The 20,412-nt window shown below is 44.8% G+C and overlaps 1 protein-coding gene across 4 annotated transcripts in view; it reads left to right on the forward strand.

Moving 5' to 3' along the window:
• LOC135907704 (salivary peroxidase/catechol oxidase-like) overlaps positions 1–20,412 on the forward strand; it is a 65,872-nt gene that overhangs the window by 31,709 nt on the left and 13,751 nt on the right. For all 4 annotated transcript variants that reach the window (XM_065439412.1, XM_065439413.1, XM_065439414.1 and 1 more), the window contains 5 exons: positions 1,119–1,298; positions 10,120–10,221; positions 10,310–10,417; positions 10,752–10,949; positions 16,052–16,188. In XM_065439412.1, the coding sequence (XP_065295484.1) occupies positions 1,119–1,298; positions 10,120–10,221; positions 10,310–10,417; positions 10,752–10,949; positions 16,052–16,188 (725 nt within the window). The remainder of the gene's footprint in view (positions 1–1,118; positions 1,299–10,119; positions 10,222–10,309; positions 10,418–10,751; positions 10,950–16,051; positions 16,189–20,412) is intronic.

A 20,412-nucleotide genomic window follows, 5' to 3' on the forward strand; every position in this document is an offset into this window, starting at 1 on the left:
CCGCTCCCGCGCTGTAGACAAATATGCCCGGGGTTTGTTTACTCTATTGACTCGGGAGCTGGACATGTATCGCGCGAAAGAGGTGTAAGGTGAGCCATTGGTCGATGCAACACTCAGTCTTCTTCAATAATCGAAACTGCAGCACGCAAATTCAGATCGCGTAATTGTCGTAACGCTCGTCGGGCTCTCTCAAAGGACGACGAAACTAACGCAAAACAACAATCCTAATACAATGAAATCATGACCATATTCATATTCAGATTGCAAGACCCTATCGTGCAAAAATTCCAGACTTCAACCGGCCGTTTCCGGGAACGACCGGCTGGTCTTTTATGATAGGGTCTGCACGCCCGTTAGCTTAACAAAGGCAGAAAGTGCTCCGAGGTCGAGTATGACGGGTCGAGTATGACGCAACATGTCACAATCCAAGCAGCTACAATCATTGTTCTGCATGCAAGTATTATGACACATTATTTGGCTTACGGAGATGCCATATGTACTTTTACGCATAAGCTTTTGCTAATGGTATGCTATAGACAAGTATGAGCTTGACTAGACCTGACGGTAATGGGCAAAAATGGAAATACTGGTTTTACTGTAAACGTTGCTTTGCATTTTGTGTCTATCACACTATACTGGCCTTGAACAGTAGTCGGACGAGGAACGTCGCTTTAAGTCAATGTTTCGGCAGGGGAGCTTGTCTTCGTTAGGGCGACAACTGCCTTTCTTAGTAGCGTTTTTATGTAAACGTAGCTCAATCTCCCCGGCACTCATAGGAGAGGAACCTCCTCATCTATGAGGGGTCGGGGGAAGTGAGCTATGCGTACATTAAAGGGTTTTTAAGGAAAGCGGTTGCTGCCCTGATGAAGACAAGTTCCCCTTGTCGAAACGTTGACTTAAAGCGACGTTCCTTGTTCGACTAGTGATCATCACTTCAAGTTTCCACCTTTCTTTCAACTTCTGTCTTGTTTGGATACTGGCCTTCGTATCACAGGCCGTTGAAACGCTGTAGTGCTCTACGGAACGTTGAAAAGACCGATTCGTCGAGCGAACCACCGCATTTACTCTGTAGCAGCAGGTTTTTATGCGTCTGGCCTAATGACCAACATCCTGCGCAGTCCGCAACGGTTCGGCCATCACCTGCTGCGACGAGGAGCTGATCTCGAACCCGACCAAGCGACACCACGCCTGCATGCCTATCGAGCTGCCCGCCGATGACCACTTCTACGCTCAGTTCCAGCTGCGATGCCTCGAGTTTGTGCGTTCTGTTCCAGCACCAAGGCCCAAGTGCACGTTTGGTGAGTTCCCGCCTCTTCCTGTGGCCGCCCGCGCAATGTTGCGACGACAAAGAATAATGCCGCCGTTACATCACCGCGGGCAACGTAACTGTCGCTCTTAAGGCGGACGCCTCAAATGCACGATCTCTCTCCCAAGTACTGATCAAGCATCAAGCTTCGTTTGCCCGTGGCCGATAGCCAAATGAGTTCTGCAGAAATACGCCAGTGAAGGCAGATTTACGAAGGCGTCGTCATCCGCTTGACAGTAAGGCATACAGCGCTGCAAGGAGACTCGTATAGGCTGCTTCATATTCTTTATTTTCTAGTTTTAAAACTATGTATATATGCGATAAATCACAAGGAATTGTGAAGAGAATTGTTCTCATATAGCCTACCACTATCCACCCAGCGCGACAGTGGTCAACGTTGGAAGCCCAAATATGATTAAATAAAAGCATTACAACTTATTACTGCAATGTACGCAGAACTTCTATCGTGTTTGAGCAATCGTGAACAAATTAAAATTACGTTTCTGTACTAATGTCCTTGCATAATTGGCATGGCCAGAATCAGCAAAGCTAGAGTTTCACGTTCAATTACGATCCTCCTTGTATTTTTTACTGACACGAGTAAAAACAGATGTTGCCACGCGAACACGACGCCGGTCACACCTTAGCACATGAATAGTAATCCCTCTTCATTTGCCAAAAAGTCATTATTGTTGGCGTGTAGATTGATTGTATGACCGCATAATACAAATATATTTTTATATTTGTTTATTAGCAGTACTTATGGAGTCATAGACAAACGTTTGGTCAAAATAAATGCTTGTATTAAGTGCTTTTGCTTCGTGTGTTGCGAGAGACGAGTTTGTTATTTTCGTTTGCCTTGATGGCAGTATAGTGACTTTTTAACGTATGTATTGTATCCATTATTTGGTAGACGGTCTGTCAATTACATTTATGTTCATTATGGATGATGACATCACTGGTGCTTCGCGCCGCGGAGTCAGGATCCAACAAGGAGGCCAGCTCCCCTGATTACGTCCTTCCTAGTAGGCAACAACAGTGTGTTCCTTTCGAATCTCATTTATCTCCCTCTATTTCGCCAAAGAACAAAGATAGATAGCAAGAAAGAAAAATAAAGAAAAAGAAAACGGGGAATGAGCTTTTTTTTAAGCGCCCTTCCTTGCTGCTTCAGGCACCGAATTAACAAAGATTTTCATTCCTATGCACTGTTTGCAATTCAGCCGATTTCGATAATAATATGTTGAACATCACGTTTCGTTGGCATCTGCTCTTGCGAGAACATTTCTTGCTTACGAATTTTTTAAATTTTTTTATTACGAGCGGAAGAATTTTGATCAAATCTCAGTATTTTTTTACCTCAGTGTTTTTTCGAAGTTAACTGTCGAAATTAATGCTATATATATAAGAAGTTACATTAACCCGACAAAAACAAAAGGAGAATCAAGCAGAACCGTGACGCAAATTTCAAACCACGCGAAATTTACGTTGAACGATCGCAGTTGTACAGTTCAGCACACTTAAGACTGTTTACGTACGTGACCATTCACGTAAGGTATTTAATGATCCCAAATCTAATTACTCACAGCATTAAAGCCATTATGTCGGCGTCACCGGCGCGCTTCCTACAATTGATGACCCTTAATTGTATAACATAAAGGCGCCGTCAGCAGCACAGGGCTAGATGTGGGGAAACATTAGGAGGCAATGAAGAACGCTGGCAACACTGCACCAAATCCACCGCGGTATAGCAGCTCAGTGGCTGTGACGTTGCACAGCTGAGCTCGAGGTCGCGGATTCGTTGCCGGCCGTCGCATTTTTGATGGGGGAAAAAACGCCCGTGCATTTGTACTTAGACGCACGTTTAAGAACCCCAAGTTTTGGCATGTGAAAAACCCTGAATTTGTTGATCTTTAAACTCTGCATTCACTTTAATAAATTCTTGAACTTGATGTTGCAGCGCACGTTCGCCAGTGCAGCCATGCTTTGCCCATATGCCGCTTTCGAGGCAATAGTAATATCGCGGGAATTCGTACCAATGACGAATTCGTATTTATTTATTTATTTATGTATTTACTTATTTATTTATTCTGCAAGCCCATCTCTGGGAATTTTAGCAGGGTAGTTTACAAGATGCGATTGTCAACAAAATTTGCACAGACATCCAAGCAGTAGAGATTTCACGTAAAGGTGATAAAGCGACGAAATATGCAAGGCATTCACTCTAAACTCGATACAAACGATGATAGTGTTGGGGTCAACACAGAATGATTAGTCAGGTTATTCTACTCGGTAACACTTCTCGAAAAAAAGGAATATTAAAAACAATTGCTTCTAGTAGGTAATGGTGTTATTGATAGATTATGACGTTGCCCAGCGGCGTATCCAGGTGATAAATGAATATTTTGGTCGTGTCGACCTTATAATGCCCTTTAATTAATTGATGAAGAAACTTCAAACGTGAATAGCGGTTTCTCGGGCTTAAGGTTTGTAGATTGGCTTATGACAATAGACCAGTTATTGATGTGCGGCCGAAACTATTAAAAACAAAATGAACAGCCTTTTTTATGCATTCTTTCCAGTTTGTCAATATTCGTTTTGTCTATGGGTCCCGAATAATCGCAGCATAATGAATTGTTAGCGGCATAACTGTCTTGTATGCCAGCAGAAGGACTTGGGGCGTATAGAGCATAAGAGCTCTTCGAATGAAGTGCAGCTTTCGGCACGCAATGCCGGTTATAACATCGATACGATTAGTCCAATTTAAATCCCAGTAATCAAAAACCTAAATTCTTATACTCTGTAACTCCGCGACAGAATAGACAAAGGTAACAGGGTTCTTCTTTTTCGTAATTTTAATAAAGACTGTTTTGTTAAAGTTAATATACATTTGCCAAGCTTCACACCATGCACAATCTTTCTGAAAGGCCTCCTTTAGTATTAGTTGATCGCAGAATTTTTGACATTGGATTGCAGCCCACAGTCATCAGCCAAAAGTTCTATAATAACAGGTATATAGCGTACAATGTCATTAATAAATATTAAGGAAAGTAATAGCCCAAGCACAGAGCCTTGTGGGACGCCAGAGTCAACTGAAAATTGACTTGACGGGTGATCTTTGAAAACGACAGATTGCTGCCTATTGCTAAGATACGCGTTCGGCCAAGTTAAAAGATGTCTGTTCTGTAGTGCATTTTCTAGTTTAAAAACTAGTTTTCATGCGAAGCCTTCTCGAAAGGCTTTTCGAAGTCCATAAATATTGCATCAATTTGGGGTCCATTATTTATTAAGTTGGCAAAATCATGTAGCGTTTCCAAAAGCTGCGTGTAAGTTGAGAACGTTCTTCTGGATCCATGGCGATATTCAGTTAATATCTTGTGTTTTTTCAAGAAACTCCGATATGTGGCTATGAATGATGTGCTCGAGTAGTATACAAACAGTTGACGTTATTGAGATAGGAAGGCAGTGAGCAATGCATTTCTTATTTCCACTTTAATGAAGGGGTTTTAGTCTAGCAATCCCCCAGTCACTCAGTACTTGGCCTTGTGGGAACAACATCGAAAATGAAACATGGAGGATCTTTGCGACCCATTCGGCATATCTTGTCAAAAACTATTTTGGAGTGTTGTATGCTTCAATCATTGTTGACATCAAGATTCAGAAGCATACTGAAAATGACTTGTTCACTAATTACTACATCTTCTATAGGTCGCACAGAGAAACCGAAACTAGGCACAACACTGCGTAAATACCGATTTAACATGCTCAATAAATGCATCAGCCGATTTATTTTCGTCATCTACTAGTGCGTCATCTATTCAAACGCTTCACAATCTTTAGATTTGGGGGACATTGACCTCTCCAATATTTCTCTCGTTACGTCGAAATAAAGTTGGGCAGTGATGTTCTATAACGACTTGTTTGTCTAGGTCAATATGCTTCTGAAGTTGAGAAGAAATAGCAGAAATTATTTCGTTCGGCGATAACTAGTCTGATAATGACTGCTTTCTTTTTTAATCTTTTTAATGTCCATCTTAGTTGCAACGTCTCCCGATAAATCCTGGATTTTTTTTCTTTTTGCCTCGTTTTAGTTCGGCTTGGGACAAAACGGTCTATGCATTCACCTATGGGGCTTTTAGAACGGTCCCAAAGTTCGCGCACATCATCACCACTGTTCAAGAAGGTAAAACATTAAATGACAGTATATCTTTGATAGACACATCACCGGTACGAGAAAAGTCACCAAAGGTGGACACCTGCGTCTCTCAGTTATAGAAACGTCAGATAGAGTAAGCAACACTGTCTGCTGGTCGGATATGCCAGCAATAATGTCACAATCGTAATTATCATCAATATTTCCGCTAAGGAAAAGTAAGTCAAGAACCGACTTATGGGTACATTGTAATCTGGTAAAACTGTTTACAACATGCAGTAAATAAAAAAAATGCGACATCCAACATATCGTCTGCAGATTTATCGTTAGGACCTTTGAGCGAAAGAGTAAACGAGTCTAAATTTGGCTGATTAAAATCTCCTGCCAGGACAACACGATCACCAGGCTTCACATACGAATTGAAAATTTTTTTTTTCGTGCCAGAACACGATTTGATTATGAAGCACGCCGTAGTCGGGGACTCCAGTTTAATTTTGACCTCCAGCGGATATTTAACGTGCCCCCAATGCAGGAGAAACGGGCATTTTGCATTTCGCCCTCAACGAAATGTGGCCGCCGCGGCCGCGATTTATTCCCGCGAACTCGTGCTTAGCGGCGCAGTACCATTGCCGCTAAGCCAGCGCGTCGGGTAGGCTTCACATATGTGAGCAGGTTGCTTGTAAGGCCTTCTAGTACGCTAAGAGAACAACCAGAGAGTCTATACATAGCTCCGATAATATATCTGACCTTGCCAAAATAGGCCGTACAAAACACACATTCAATATTAGATGTGTCTGGCATGCTGATTATGTGGATAGAGTCCTTGACAATCAAGCATACTCCTCCACTTTTGCCTTCGCGATCTTTTCTGTACGCACTATATTCATTCGGGGTAAGTTCAGTGTCACAAAATGCAGGGTTCAACCAGGTTTCTTTCCAAATTGAAATATCTGGATTATAAGAAAACAGAGCATCGAAGTCGGTCACCTTATTCACAATGCTTCTACAATTTATGTTGAGGATTTTCAGTGAAGGCCCTCCATATATGCGTCGCCCGGTACCCTTTTCGTTAAGTTTATGCCGACACCTGTCGGTGTTATTCCACCTAAATAATCACTCCGTCAATGCTCAGCTTATCGAACAGAAGTTTTAACTTAGACCCTCGTTGTCTCTAATCAGTTGAGTTTTCCCACAGCATGTTTTAGAGCGCAGCTCTTTGGCGTCCGTTCCTGGGTTTCGCGTCGTCGTCGGCGTTGTCGTCGGCCTCGTAACCAGCTCGCCGACGAATCTGCTCCGCCGCCGCGCATGCGCGCTGTCGGCTCTCCGGGCGAGGGAGGATGATGGAAGGGAGGAGGAGAGACTGTGGAGGAGGGCTGGCTACACAAATGGCTCTTTGGCGTCCGTTCCTGGGTTTCGCGTCGTCGTCGGCCTCGTAACCAGCTCCGCCCCCCTTTCATCCCCCCAGCGCTAGCAGCGACCGACTGATACCGCTTTCGTGAGTCCGCTACCGCACTCACGAAAGACGTCGTGCACTTCCTGCAACTCGCATTAACCGTCCATCGATCCACACCGATGTTAGTCGTGGGGGACTTTAATGTTGACATAAAGACAAACAGCAATTTCCTAACACTTATGCGGGAGAACATCCCGTTCCTCTCGCTCGTAACGCGTCCCACGGCTGTGACAACCTCGCGAGGCACTTGTATAGATCTCGTCTTTGAGAATCAAGCATTGGTGTACCAAGTCGAACATATATCAGTCTGTTTCTCCGACCACAAAGCTTCCTTCATGACTGTCAAGAACTGTTAGTGGAGTCTTTGTTAAAGGAATACGTGTGAAAAATAAAAAAAAATTCTGTGATAGCGCATACATGTGTTGCTCGATTTCTTTGCCTCAATCTATCGAAAAGGTGAAACAGCTTATTTGCTGCGCTCAAATTTCGCATTAGGAAGTAACGTAATCGTCGGTAATTTTTTCTCACTTCCTGTACACGTCTCGAAAAATCTTCGGAGAGGACAGTTGAGTATCTTTTAACTGATGGGACATTTTCAGCACCGAATCTTCTTCACGGTAGACGAGAAGTTTTATTATTACAGGTCTCGTTTCGTTTTCGGTTTTACGACCTAATCTATGTAACCGTTGAATATCAGTTACAGTTACGCCCAACTTTTGCTCGATTACCTCTTCTTTCACTGCGCAGTAGTTTCACTCTTACATTCTTCTAATCCATAAATAATCAAATGATTTCTAAATCCTCTGTTTTCTAATTCATCAACTTTATTAAACAGAGAAGCTAATTGCTTGTTGAGTTCAGATACCGGTGCCTCTATTTCCTTCATTTTCTCTGGATGACTACGACGACTGACGCCAAGTCTTTATCAATGCTAGACACAGGTGCTTCCACATTGTTCAATTGTGTGTCCAAAATTTAGTAGACATGATTGTTCTTGGCTTACAGAGCTTCATTCGAGCTAGCTCTTTGTTAGAGATACTCTTTATTGCACATTCCACATGGTGATGATAACATCCGCTTTCTGAATCTACTGATAGGAGTCCACTGCTTCAAAGAAGCACGCACGTTTAACTCCCTTTTCGCAGCCAAAAAAACCCTGACCCTATGCATTATTCGGTGAATTTGACTCCGCGGTCTACGTCATAATGGCCTGTGTTGAGTGTGGCTATAGCTTGGTGGAACGAATCCCCATAAGCCGAGAATGAGCACGTCTACTAAATTGGTCGAAAGACAAAGCCAGCGTTCAATTCCGTATCCAGAGCACGCTTCTTGATTTTTAATGTTTAACATACGGCGTACGTCACCGCGAACTAGCGTGAAGAGCCAATTTATGCGTTTATTTTTTCCGGGCTGCTAAAGAAGTGGAAGGGAAAAGCTTTGGTAAAAATCAAACAGAAAATGGGTCCCGCGTTACAAACGCAAGTTCCTACAGTCATTGCTTTTCTTATATATACAGGCAGGCGAGAAACCTACCAGCTAACTTTTGTAAAATTTTCGCAAATAAAGTAACTGTACAAGTGCAAAATGGGGGCACGAAATACCACACTGAAATCAACGACGTTTTGTTACAGTTACCTGTGAATGGTACTGTCAACTCATTTGGCGTTACCTTTCATGGGTTTGAAGCGACAGTTCCAGTGAGATGTCGCTTATTATGAAGCAAACATGCCTGAATTTTCGCTACACTCGCTTGTCCTATTTTGTGAAATCGTATCGAAATATAACCCCCCCCCCCTTTTTTAGGAAAACATAAAAAATTAGGTTGGAAAAAAAAACACGATATCTTCCATTTTAATGGTGAGAGCCGTCATACAGATCATAAAGCGGTCTTCGCAAAAGGCCTTTCTTCGAACGATGGGTTGATTGACGTCAGTCGGTATGTCAGTACAAAATGCCTCTGAAAAAAAAAGAAAACAAAAAAAGATGCGTTTTGCAGAACAATAGCCAATTCGACATTATCTTTACAAAGTGCTTCTCAGCAGAAAAAGAAAGCATCTTTCAGGACGGGGTTAGATGATATATCTTATCGTACTTACCGAGCAAGGTGTTCTAATTGCTGCACCACAACAGCTGTTTCTCTTTTTCTTCTTCTTTTACGGCGTGGAAAAAGTAAGTAGCAAAAGGCAGCCCACAGAAAAATGTCGAGGTTTTATGTACTCTTCCGCTTAATACTCAGGCATGCAGGCACAGGCACCTAACACAGATGTGGATGTCTATTTGATCATATCAAATTACGTCTTGATTACGGTACATCCTGCGTACGTTCGCCGCAGTTTCTCGAAGAAACGACTTCGTTGATCGCGGGCTTTCGTCATGCTTTCCGCGCATCCTACTCTTCCAGCGACTACGGTGACCGATTAGCGTAGACATATAGGGTCTTTGGGATTTCTGAAAGGCAAGGAACAAATCGAGAATAAGGTTATATCAACGAAGTCCTCTTCGGCTCTTCTTTGGAGGGCGTCCAAGAAAAGGACAGTATCCCGGCAACCTCTTGAACAGTGCTCTATAGCCGTTGCAAGCCTCCATAGACGGAGATGAATTGACCATGGGACGTAACAATTTTTCGCTTCCAACAACGTCTCGTTTGGGAGATAAGCTGTCTGACAAAAGGTGAAGGGGGCCTTCAGCAGCGCGTTCAAGAGGCAAAAAGAGATACGTGTCATTGATTCACTGCATGAGGTCGTATAACGCATGTGATAAACACACAGTGCAACGCCGGCAGCTTCAGCCTCGAGCAGCGCAACACTTTTAGCACATGCTTCCGGCAGGCTATTAGAAACGACAGCTTCATTGAAATGAATAAACCTTAAACATTTACGAGAGAAATTTTTAGTGAAAGAGCAGTCTCTACACATAGTAGATGACAATGTGATGTTTTGAATGATTGCTGAAACGCATTTTTCACGAGAAACATATGATTAATTGCGAGAGAAACAAATAGTAGCCCACAAATTACATGGTTCGACTGGCGCGCATAATTTTAAGCCGAAGTAATCAACCAAGAAAGCAGTTCAACGTAACTACGGTGTAACATCTCCATTCTAACATTATTACACTTCCAATGTCACTGCCTCTGATATTTATAAACAAATACGTAGCTGTAACAGCAAGGTGCCGTCAAGATGCTTTTATTCACTGTCATTTTCGCAGGACCTCGCGAGCAGCTGAACCAGCTGACGGCCTATATGGATGCGTCAAACATTTACGGCTCGACAGAAGAAGAGGCGAAGTCTCTGCGAAGCTTCAGAGACGGTATGCACGCTATTTGCTCGAGCACGCACGACGGCGACCATTGCCGCGGGCGGAACGCACGGGTCTCACCACGCCTGACTACTTGCAGGTCGCCTGGCTTCCACCTTCTTCAGCAGGGACGAGCTCCTGCCGAGACAGACGGACAGCACGCAGGAGTGCAACGAGCAAGGCACAGACTTCATCTGCTTCCGAGCGGGTGAGTGCGCTCAACGCATGTCGCAGTGGGTGGCGCATTTACCAAAACTTTAAGCAAGTAAATACATAAATAAAATCCACCAATCGAGGCTTCCCAAGCAACGAGCGACCGGATAGCGTAAACGCTTTCCAACGACTAATGCTCACGTCGTTCACGATCTTCCTCTGGCGAGAGCGCAATGATTTCACTAGGGCCTTTTCTTCACGGCTCGCTTGGCCTCAAGCGCGATGAGAACTTTCACTATAGGGCCAGCCGCCTGTTTGTCGTCGAGCACGCCACATCGCCATGGTGTGCCCCCTCGAAATTTGCAGTCGCGGCACACTTTGGTCCGCAGGTGACGAGCGCGTGAACGAGCAGCTGAGCTTGACGGCGATGCACACGCTGTGGCTGCGCGAGCACAACCGCGTGGCCGCCGAGCTTCACCGGCTGAACCCGGGCTGGAAGGACGAGATCCTCTACCAGGAGGCGCGGCGGGTTGTGGCCGCCGAGTTCCAGCACATCGCCTTCAACGAGTTCCTGCCCATCCTGCTAGGTGCGTGTGGCCTTTCTGTCGATACCTATAGTGAAGATGCGCTCGCAACTTCGGTGTCCACCGTGCATTGAGGCTTCGTTTCAGCCGGACCAATGGACACCGGTGTGATTGTGTCAATCTCCTGCATTAAAAAAATAAAAACCACTTGAACGAATGTTTTTGTTAAAGCTACGAGGCCTTTAATTAATGTTGGCCAAATACGAAAGTGCCGCCTTGAAGCTTTGCTTGCCCATACCAAGAAAACGTGAACAGCTGGCCCACTTGGGATGTATTGGCGAAGGAAGTAATGACAAGTTAACTTACAGGAGATTGAAATGAAAAAAAAATGTAAATAAAATCCGATTTACGACCTTCGATTCATGCGACGTTTCTTGGAAATTTATTCAATTGGGTGAAAATTTTAGGTTACTTAAATTTTGACGTCGAGGTGATAATTAAAAAAATCCAATTGAAAAAAAAAGCACCCCAATAGATGTAGTAGATAGAACTTCAAAACAGCTATACGTTGTAAAGTGACATTGAAAGTCGCGGTTCACATCTGTTATAAAAAGAACGAAAGGTTAAGTGCCACACTATGCAGTTCCCGTTAGTGGCGCCAACGTAGTAAGCTCCGTTAAGCGAAAAAGGTTTAACATCAGTAGCTATGATAAACTTGGAAGGAGCCAAGCATATGGCCAAACATCTGATAAAGACACCGTACGCAATCGTACAAAGAATGAATACGACAATTGTTTCATAAGCTTTTTCAGCCGGCGATGTGCAGCAAATATATATCACTGGGCAGATAATATTCCATTATTCTGGGAGGGAGGTTGTTGAAATTGAGTAGAATTTCCGGTTGCGTTGGCTTCCGAAGTTGCATTTTCGAATATGATGCCGTGATTGGAAACGGAATTATTCGTTCAGTATTCAAAGTCTCGGGTATCTGCACTCCCAATCTTTCAGTTATAAAAAGAAAGAAGCAAAGAATAACAGGCACAAGATATATTTGGACTAACCTTGGCGAATATTTTGTTTGTTATGAACATTTTCATCTAATTGTGGTGCGCACTGTTAATAAAAAAAGAAGGAAGATTGCTCCTATTGGCTAATATCTAGGCTACTATCTTTTTTTAGTAATCGGTATTTAATAGAAAGTGGTTAAAAAAACCTTCCAAATTTTGAGAAGTAACACGCAATAATGCAAATTAATTTTTCTTTCTTTGCTAGTAGATGCGCAATTCTTGTGCCCAGTTTAGCCCATGAGTCTGTCTGGTCGAAGTGCCGCTTTACATATTCCTTTGCCGCTATTGGCAAAAATGCAGTGCTATCCATGGCAGTGTCATCATCTTGAGGAGATCACAGACCTTTTCTTTTCTGTTTCGTTATATGTTTATTTATTTGTCCGATGGTGCTACAGAATATAGTGAGGCAATGTAAAGCGTAACACATGCAGCAAATAATAACATAATAACGCACAGAAAAAAAGGCTTGCTCTCCCGTAACCGAGAGTAGATGTAAGCATGAAATGGCTAACGGCAACGTGGATTAGTTGGAGTAATTACGACGATTAGTCACAACCATCTCACAACCATTCGTGGCACGCTGGACGGTGCCGGCCTGGGGAGGTATTCTGCAAGAGTCCATTTGGTCTGCTGCTGAAGTTCTGATTGGCTGGGCTGGGCTGCGCGTCCACAGCAACCAGGCGCCACAGCCAATCAGTACCTCAACAGCAGACGGAATAGGTATGTTCAATTGGTGGACTCTTGCAGAATACCTCTCCTCGCCACGCAGCGCGGCGCCATCTCTCGAAGGAGGCAGCGCAAAGCCCGCGTCGCAGAACTCACGGGTCGCTGGCGTTGAAAAGAGCACAGGCAACCCTGTCTCAGCGCCAAAAGATGACACTCAAATGTATGGTGCACTGTATCTGCCTTTTAAACGTCGTCTATTGGAAATGACAAATAAAGCTTCAGGGTACTAAAAGTGACAGCTTGAGCGTTATTGTGAGCAAACACTAGGAAAAACTCGGAAGCAATATTTTTTGTAACTTCTTAGGGCAGTAACTAGTGTATGTAATGCGGTCCTGTACGAAAGGGTGGGGGCCCGAGACCGCACTTACTTACGTTTTCACTGGTTGTCCGGATGATCTCATTTTGTTCTCGCAACGCTGCCCGCATAATGGCTCTGGTTTTTGGCTCAAGGTCACTTGAAGGTCGCCGACAACGGGAGCTAAAAAACATTTTATGCTTAAAATATCGCAAGGCACCTTGTAGGGCAATCATGAAACGTTCGGCGCCAATGGCAGAAATGGAGGCGGGAAGGTGGTTCAGTTCTGTTATTATTTTTCATTTTTTCACCGACGCTCCTGACTGTACTAAAGCCAATCATGTGCGTACAGAGAAATCCACGCCGAGAAAGCCTTCTGGCGATCAGAAAAGCGCAGCAACAAGTGCGTGCATATCCAGGGTCCGCGCCCGCTGCAGGAGAACTAAACGTCATAGCGTAAATAATCTCCGCAGCTATATGAACGACGGCTTGTATGGCATGCAGGCGAAATCATAAAGAACAAGAACAATGTATTCGACTTTCGGGCGAAAGTTGGTATGCGCTGCATGAACTTCGTGGAAGCTCTTTGTGTCTTCACACACACACACACACATATATATATATATATATATATATATATATACGTGTGTGTGTGTGTGTGCCATAAGAAGCCAACAAGGAAACAAGGAATCATTTAAGTTATCTCGTGCGACTTCATCCACAACGGCTGAACTGTTCGCAATCCTATGTGCGATAAAATTTATATTGTCAGTAAGAGATGCGCAAAAATCGGTAATTTTAGCGATTCACAGGCGGCTCTAACATCACTCTGCAACCCAAGGGGGAAAACATTCAGTGACATTATAATATATGAAACACTTAAAAACCTCACAAAGGCAAGCGAAGCGAAACATTCAATAGCATTCCAGTGGATACCAGGGCATTGCGACATTCCTTGCAACACAGCAGCCGATAAAGCAGCACGACAAGCGCACCCCAAAGATGATACAGCTCCGCTCCCAATATCAAAGGATGAATTACGCTGCATTATAAGGACAACGTCTCTCAAAATGTCTAGAAACACTTGGTTTGACCAGAATTCTAAGAGCTCGGACTTATATCATATTGATCCATTTATTGAATTCACATTTTCATTGTCATTAGATAGAACTATGGAAACCCTTATTCATCGATTAAGGCTAGGCACTGCCTACACAAAGCATTTCTTACACAGAATTGGTCGTGCGGAAATCCCCGAATGTGATTGTGGATATGTAGACGAAGATATATATCACCTCCTTCTAGATTGCCCACATCACGACACACCAAGAAGCCGACTTAAATCAGCGCTAATTAAGTTAGACCACAGACCTTTCAGTTTAAGGAAACTTTTGGGCCCTTGGCCAACAACGGCCTTGCAGAAGAGTGCTTTAAAAGCACTAAAGACTTTTCTTGAAGACAGCTGCATTGCTGGACGTTATTAGCGCTTTCATTGTTCCCTTCATTTCACTGTCACTGTATAGATCCATCTCTTTGTGAATTATGTAATGTTGAATGTTCTGTTGTGACTGTATGTGATAATGCATTTACACGATGTATGTACCACCCGCTGACTTGACAATGTGTTATTAGGCGACAATATCTTTTGTACTTTTGAGACTTTCATCTACATAAGTGTGGAGACATTTACATTGTGTATTGTATGTACCATGTATTCCTTACGTCATAGTCTTCCTGTGAAAACGTTGCGTGATAAGTCCTGATGCTTGTATGAAAAGACTATTTGATATGTAACCTTGAACCCTGTACGATGTTTGACGGAACCACTCAAGAGATCACAAGTAGCCGGCGCCTTAAACTGTGCGCCAACATCTCCTTATATCATATCAATAAAAAAAATAGGAAACAAGGACAACATAGGGGAAACTACTTGTACTTACTCATTGAATTTTAAAAAATGATAAATTAATGGAAATGAAAGTGCATGAAAAAACAACTTGCCGCAAGTGGGGATCGATCCCAAGTATTTGCCTTACGCGGGCGATGCTCCACCAATTGATCTACCGCGGCGACGTTGTGCCATCCACTTTCTTGGGTATTTATGTTTTACTACTAGAACGAATCCTGGGAGCGTTAGCCAGCGCCACCACTCACAAATTTTGGCGGCGGACATCCTTTTTGCCGCAGGAGTCACGACCACGTGAACTTTTTGGGTGAAGGCAACTGGTCAATAAACCCACACATGCTACCTGAAGGCGTCAGTGTGGTCGGACTCGCGACCTTCGTTATGTAATGAACGAGCAGAAGGGGTTTAACGGAGGTGCCCGACTTTTATTAATTATATCATAAGAAGCCAATAATCAATGACACCAAGGACAACATAGGAAAAATTACTTGCACTTACTCACTGAATTAAAGAAATGATAAATAAATGGAAATGAAATTGGATGAAAAAAGAACTTGCCGCAAGGTGGCGAACGATCCCACGTCTTCGCATTACGCGTTCGATATATATATATATATATATATATATATATATATATATATATATATATATATATATATATATATATATATATATATATATATATATATATATATATATATATATATGTTCTGATGAGGACGGAATGCGAAAGCTCCTAGGTCCTATGCATTGGGGGCATGTTATTGACTCTCTGGCGGTCAAAATTAATTCGGAGTCCTACGCTTTGCCTCACAATCAAATCGTGGATTTGGCACGTATGACCCCAGAATTCAATTTGGGTAACCAGACTGATTTGCTACGTGTGCGCATTCAGGTCACCATGCACTCATTTTCATATCATATGGGCGTGCCCGTTTACTCGCCTACCGAATTGTGCCGGAAGCCCCCTTTAACTATTTATGTACCGCGCATGCAAATACCGGGTATTCCTGCGATTTTGTAATTTTTTGAAACAAACAAACAAACAAACGAGCAAAAAAGAAAGTTAAAGGTGTGATCGCCCACGCGCTGAGGATGTATATACGACGTATACGTGTTAATGTGTTGTTGGCAGATATTGATAAAGGCTCCGAAATCGTTTGTTTTGCAGGCCGTAACGTGATGGAACAGTTCGACCTGCTGTTGACACCTTACGGGTACAGCCACAGCTACGACCCGGAGTTGAATGCCGGTATCGGCAACGTTTTCGCCGCCGCCGCCTACCGGTACGGACACACACTCGTGCAGGTCAGTGGTCAAATGCATCGATAAGGCGTATCGGGTCCTCGTATGTATCAGTTGCTGAACCTCGCAAAGTCAACACAGGCAACAAACTTTAGGCATGACATGCGCGCACCGCATGACAAACGACCGAGGTGCGCTCGTCTGCAAGCTAAGCGAACCACGGCCGTTGGCAATCACGTGGAAAATCGCGACGCTGCAGCGGCCGATTCGGCAGGCCGATGTATACATAGCCATGGAGGGAATGTGAGAGGCACTCGGATTTTGACAGTGGTGGCGATGGTGGTGCTCACTTATTTGTCCTGTTTTCTTTGTTCTCGATCTCGCAAAGCAAGCAAAACGGTCTGGGCGAAATCTTCTAATCGACGCCGACCCAAAACCACCGGACGTTTGGCCCATAGGGGCTGCTTGTACGCGTCTTACAAATCGGTGCGTGTCCGGCAGCGTGTCCGCTTCTGCCAGATGTTTCTGCACCGGAATTTTCGTTTTCCGCCACAAGGAAATGGGCAGCAAGGTGTCTGGCTAGGCCAGGCTGGATGGCGGAAGTGAAGCAAGCAGAAGGGAGCAGATGTGCTTCTGTTTTGCAACGAACATCGGAGAGGCATAAGAACACTATGACTGCCTTGGGTTGTATCAAATCAGTGGTGCGGCGGTTAGGCCTGTTCGGTTTTAATTACACCGCCGACCTTGAAGCAGCTTCACTGTCCCAAATTTTGACTTCGGAAAAGACAAAATGAATTTAGTAATGCCCTAACGTCGACAGCTTCTACAGTCAGGAGCCGCTGATCTATTTTGTGTCGACCTCAAGCTAGATTTCGATTAATGCGATTATAATAGCCATTATTTGCGCGGCTTTCAGTATAATGAACTTCCAAAACTTTTTCTATGTGCGCCGGCATATATTGATGACATCCCACTTCTCATTTGTTGTCTTCATGATGAGGCACGTAAAGTACAACCGCGCACAGACGATTCTTTTGGAGGCTTATATTTGGAATAGCTCAATGGTGTCAGCTTACATTGGTCATCCTGCTGCCAGAGAGCACAATTTAGGCAAAATTATGTTAAAGATACTTCCAATAGCAATAAGCAGAATATCCGCATACCAGCCAACTCTCGCGAGTTTTAGAGAGAAGCTATAGAGAATAGCCCGTTCCTGCGGCGAGCGTCAGTGGCGTCGGCGTAACCGAGCGAACGAGCGCCGCGAAAGATGAAAGCGAACGTGAAGCGCTCGGTGAAAGCAATACATAGCGAAGAGAGCTTGAGGAAAGCGCCGGCGGAGGGTGCAGCGGAACCACGAGGCGGAAAGCGGCGGAGGAGCGCTGAGCTGCCGGCGGCCACGGCATCCGCAGCCGCGTGGGCGCTCTCATCTGCGCGTCCGAGGGGGGAAAGCGGAGAGGGCTACGCTTGTCCGCGGCGTGTGCTGCAGAGGTGAGCCCGCGGTACCAGCGTGTGTGACGGGGAGCACTGCTCCTGCGAGGGGCGACGGTGAGCGGCTACGAGTAAGGCTCGATGACGCTGGTGGCACGACTTTCCCGCGACGAAGAACCGCTCTCGTCGTTGGCGGAGCGAAAGCGTGAGAAGAAAAACGTGGTGCCGCACAAGACCGGCTCTGCGGAGACGATGGCTACGATAGGCCGCCAGAGTAGCGCGCGTCGTCCGTATGAAAACAAAGCGCTGCATGAGCAGAAGTCTGCCTGCGGCGGCTACTGCGAATCGCACCCACGCGTCACCCACGTGCTTCCCCTCGCGAGGGAGAGTGAAAAGCATCTTTAATGAGCCTAAAGATGGCTTGATCTGCAGGAGTGCTTCCCTGTTTACGAGAATCCATTCGCCGTCTTTCCTGCGACCGCCCTCTCAACCAACATGATCTGGTCCGAAAGGCGGGAGCTGGACAGCAGTGTCTCCCACTGCTCTTGGGGATGGGGTGTAGGGGGTAGAGGAGGCAAGTCTGGATTTGGTTTGCAATGTTCCTAGCTATTCGCAGTAGTTACATTGTTCGTCACATTGAGTAGGGAACATGAGGTGAAGCCTCAATCGGTGCGGGAACGTGTTGGTTTGCAACAATCCGAGTGTGGCCTCTTGCGTCTTCCTAAGCTGTGAATGCGGTGGTGGGAGTGTTCTGCGGTTGAGTTTGTAATGTTGAGTAATTTTTTGGCATGTTGTCAGTCTCTCACGATGTCCCGATTAGCCAGGCACAAACGCTACACTTCGCTTCGTTTAGAATGTGCCGCACGAGACCGATTGTCCACCCCAGCCAATACATGGCGAAATGAAAACACGTATATAGGGGCACTCAAATTTCCAGTTAAGGAGTATCGTAATCGTCGCTGAATTTTTTCGTAATGTTTACCAATTCGGGCTTGTTTAACGATTTTACGAATGTTTCGTCAAGTTTTAGGAATAGTGAATTTTGTTTTCAGAAAAACTTCGAAGTTGAAAGAAGAGCCGAGGCAAGATCGGCACAAAAAGAAATGCATACAAAAACTACATTGGCTGGTGCCATTTATTAAGGCAAGTTTCTTGAGCAGGTAAAATCGGCAAGAACAAGGTCACTGAAGCAGCCGCCGTGATATTTTTTTTATTGTAAGCACCTGTTATTCCAAGTTTACTGCTGCTTGTGGGCTGCGTCCAAAGGAACATCATCGTAATTTAAGTGCGAATGTACTCACAACAAGTGTGTGCTGAGGGAAAACATTTTAAAAATGCGTGCTTGCCTCCCCCTCTCCTTCCCACTTTTTCCCTTGTCATATCCCCGAGGATTTTCGCAAATCTCGAACTTCACAGGTTGGCAGGTATGTATGTAACCGAAGACCGATTCCTAACTGCATTTCATGCTGAAAAGAAAACGCAGTGTGCTTTACTGATTTTGCAAATATAGAGCCTCCTATTTCACACCGAAGGCTTATATCGCTTGCTTACGCAAAATGTGTTCTTCTGCGTGCGGCTGTGCCTTGCAGTGTGCATGTCACTGGCGTTTGTTAGTATAATCTTATAAGAGTGCTGCAGATTTGGAACGTATGCTTGGCACATCACGTGGTGAGGCCCGGAAGTGCTGGGTGAGCGAGATAGTCTCAGTTAACCGACATTCTTACGTGGCCTGGAATCCCCTTTCAATCCACCAGATAGTATAGGCCTTTGCGGATGTGTGTTGGTATGAGGATATGTAGGAGCAGCAACGTATTTGGCGCAAGGAATTTCGCAGATTACGTCTAGAGGCGCATATTCATTGAGGAGTTTGTTGAGGATAGTTCGCGGGCTGCCTTGGTCTGTGTGGAGTTGGTGAGCCCTCGGACAAAGCGCCAGGCTGAGATAACGCGTAGCATGTTGTTTGGCTACACCGTGGTATATTCTGAATACGTGGCAAAGTCGGCATTGATCTAAGTTATTCTGCTTTGGAGTTGGACATTGCACTTGTTTTGTTCAATCCGCTGATGAGGCCATGGTGAGCACTGAATGAAAAGGTGTCTCTCGGTTCTCGTGGGCCTGCTGTGTGAAGGTGTGTGTGTGTTTTCGCGTGGACCATCATGTATGTACTGAATGCATTCTGCAAAGCCGAGAAATTCTAGAGAAACGAGTGGCGAAGTTTGCCGCAATTTATGTCAGCTGGTGAGTGTGTGTTGATGGACGTCCACCTTAATTAAATGGAGCATTTGGAGAAGATTGTGTTCGCTCGTGAGTGTGTCTTGAGTATTGTGCCAATCTGCGCGTGAGACTCGAGCGCAGGTCAGTGGTGGTATACCACTCTACGCATTTGGACGTGGGGCGTCGGGGAGTCCGGGTAGTTAAGGATAGTGAACTGGTGTTTCTGGATGGTGTAAAGGCTCTTGGTACTTTTAGCAGTGTTCTTACGATGTCCCCATGCTCTGTGCAGCGTGTTAACCTTGCCAGAAACTGTATGTGTAACTGGGTGCATCTCTTGTAATGAGGTGGTGAGGTAGAGGAAGGTGGCGGGTTGATACGGGGCGCCGTTTACCTTAGTGACATGCACGTGATGGGCTGTAATTTTGCCGAGAGGGATCGGGAGAGTGATTCCGAGGTCTTCTGTTTCATGCACGCTCTAGATGATGATGATGCTTTTTTTTCTGCTAGCGTGAGTAGCGCAGTAGCCCTGTGGTTGCCTGTGTACGCTGTGCATCGTGTGACAGCGGCAGTGATCTTGGGTTCTGGTGGTGGGGGTGGGGGGTGGGGGGCTGCATCAGACTTGTGATGTGCAGTGCACCCCTTTTC

Source organism: Dermacentor albipictus, chromosome 1, assembly GCF_038994185.2.
Source record: "Dermacentor albipictus isolate Rhodes 1998 colony chromosome 1, USDA_Dalb.pri_finalv2, whole genome shotgun sequence".
NCBI classification, from domain to species: Eukaryota; Metazoa; Arthropoda; class Arachnida; order Ixodida; family Ixodidae; genus Dermacentor; species Dermacentor albipictus.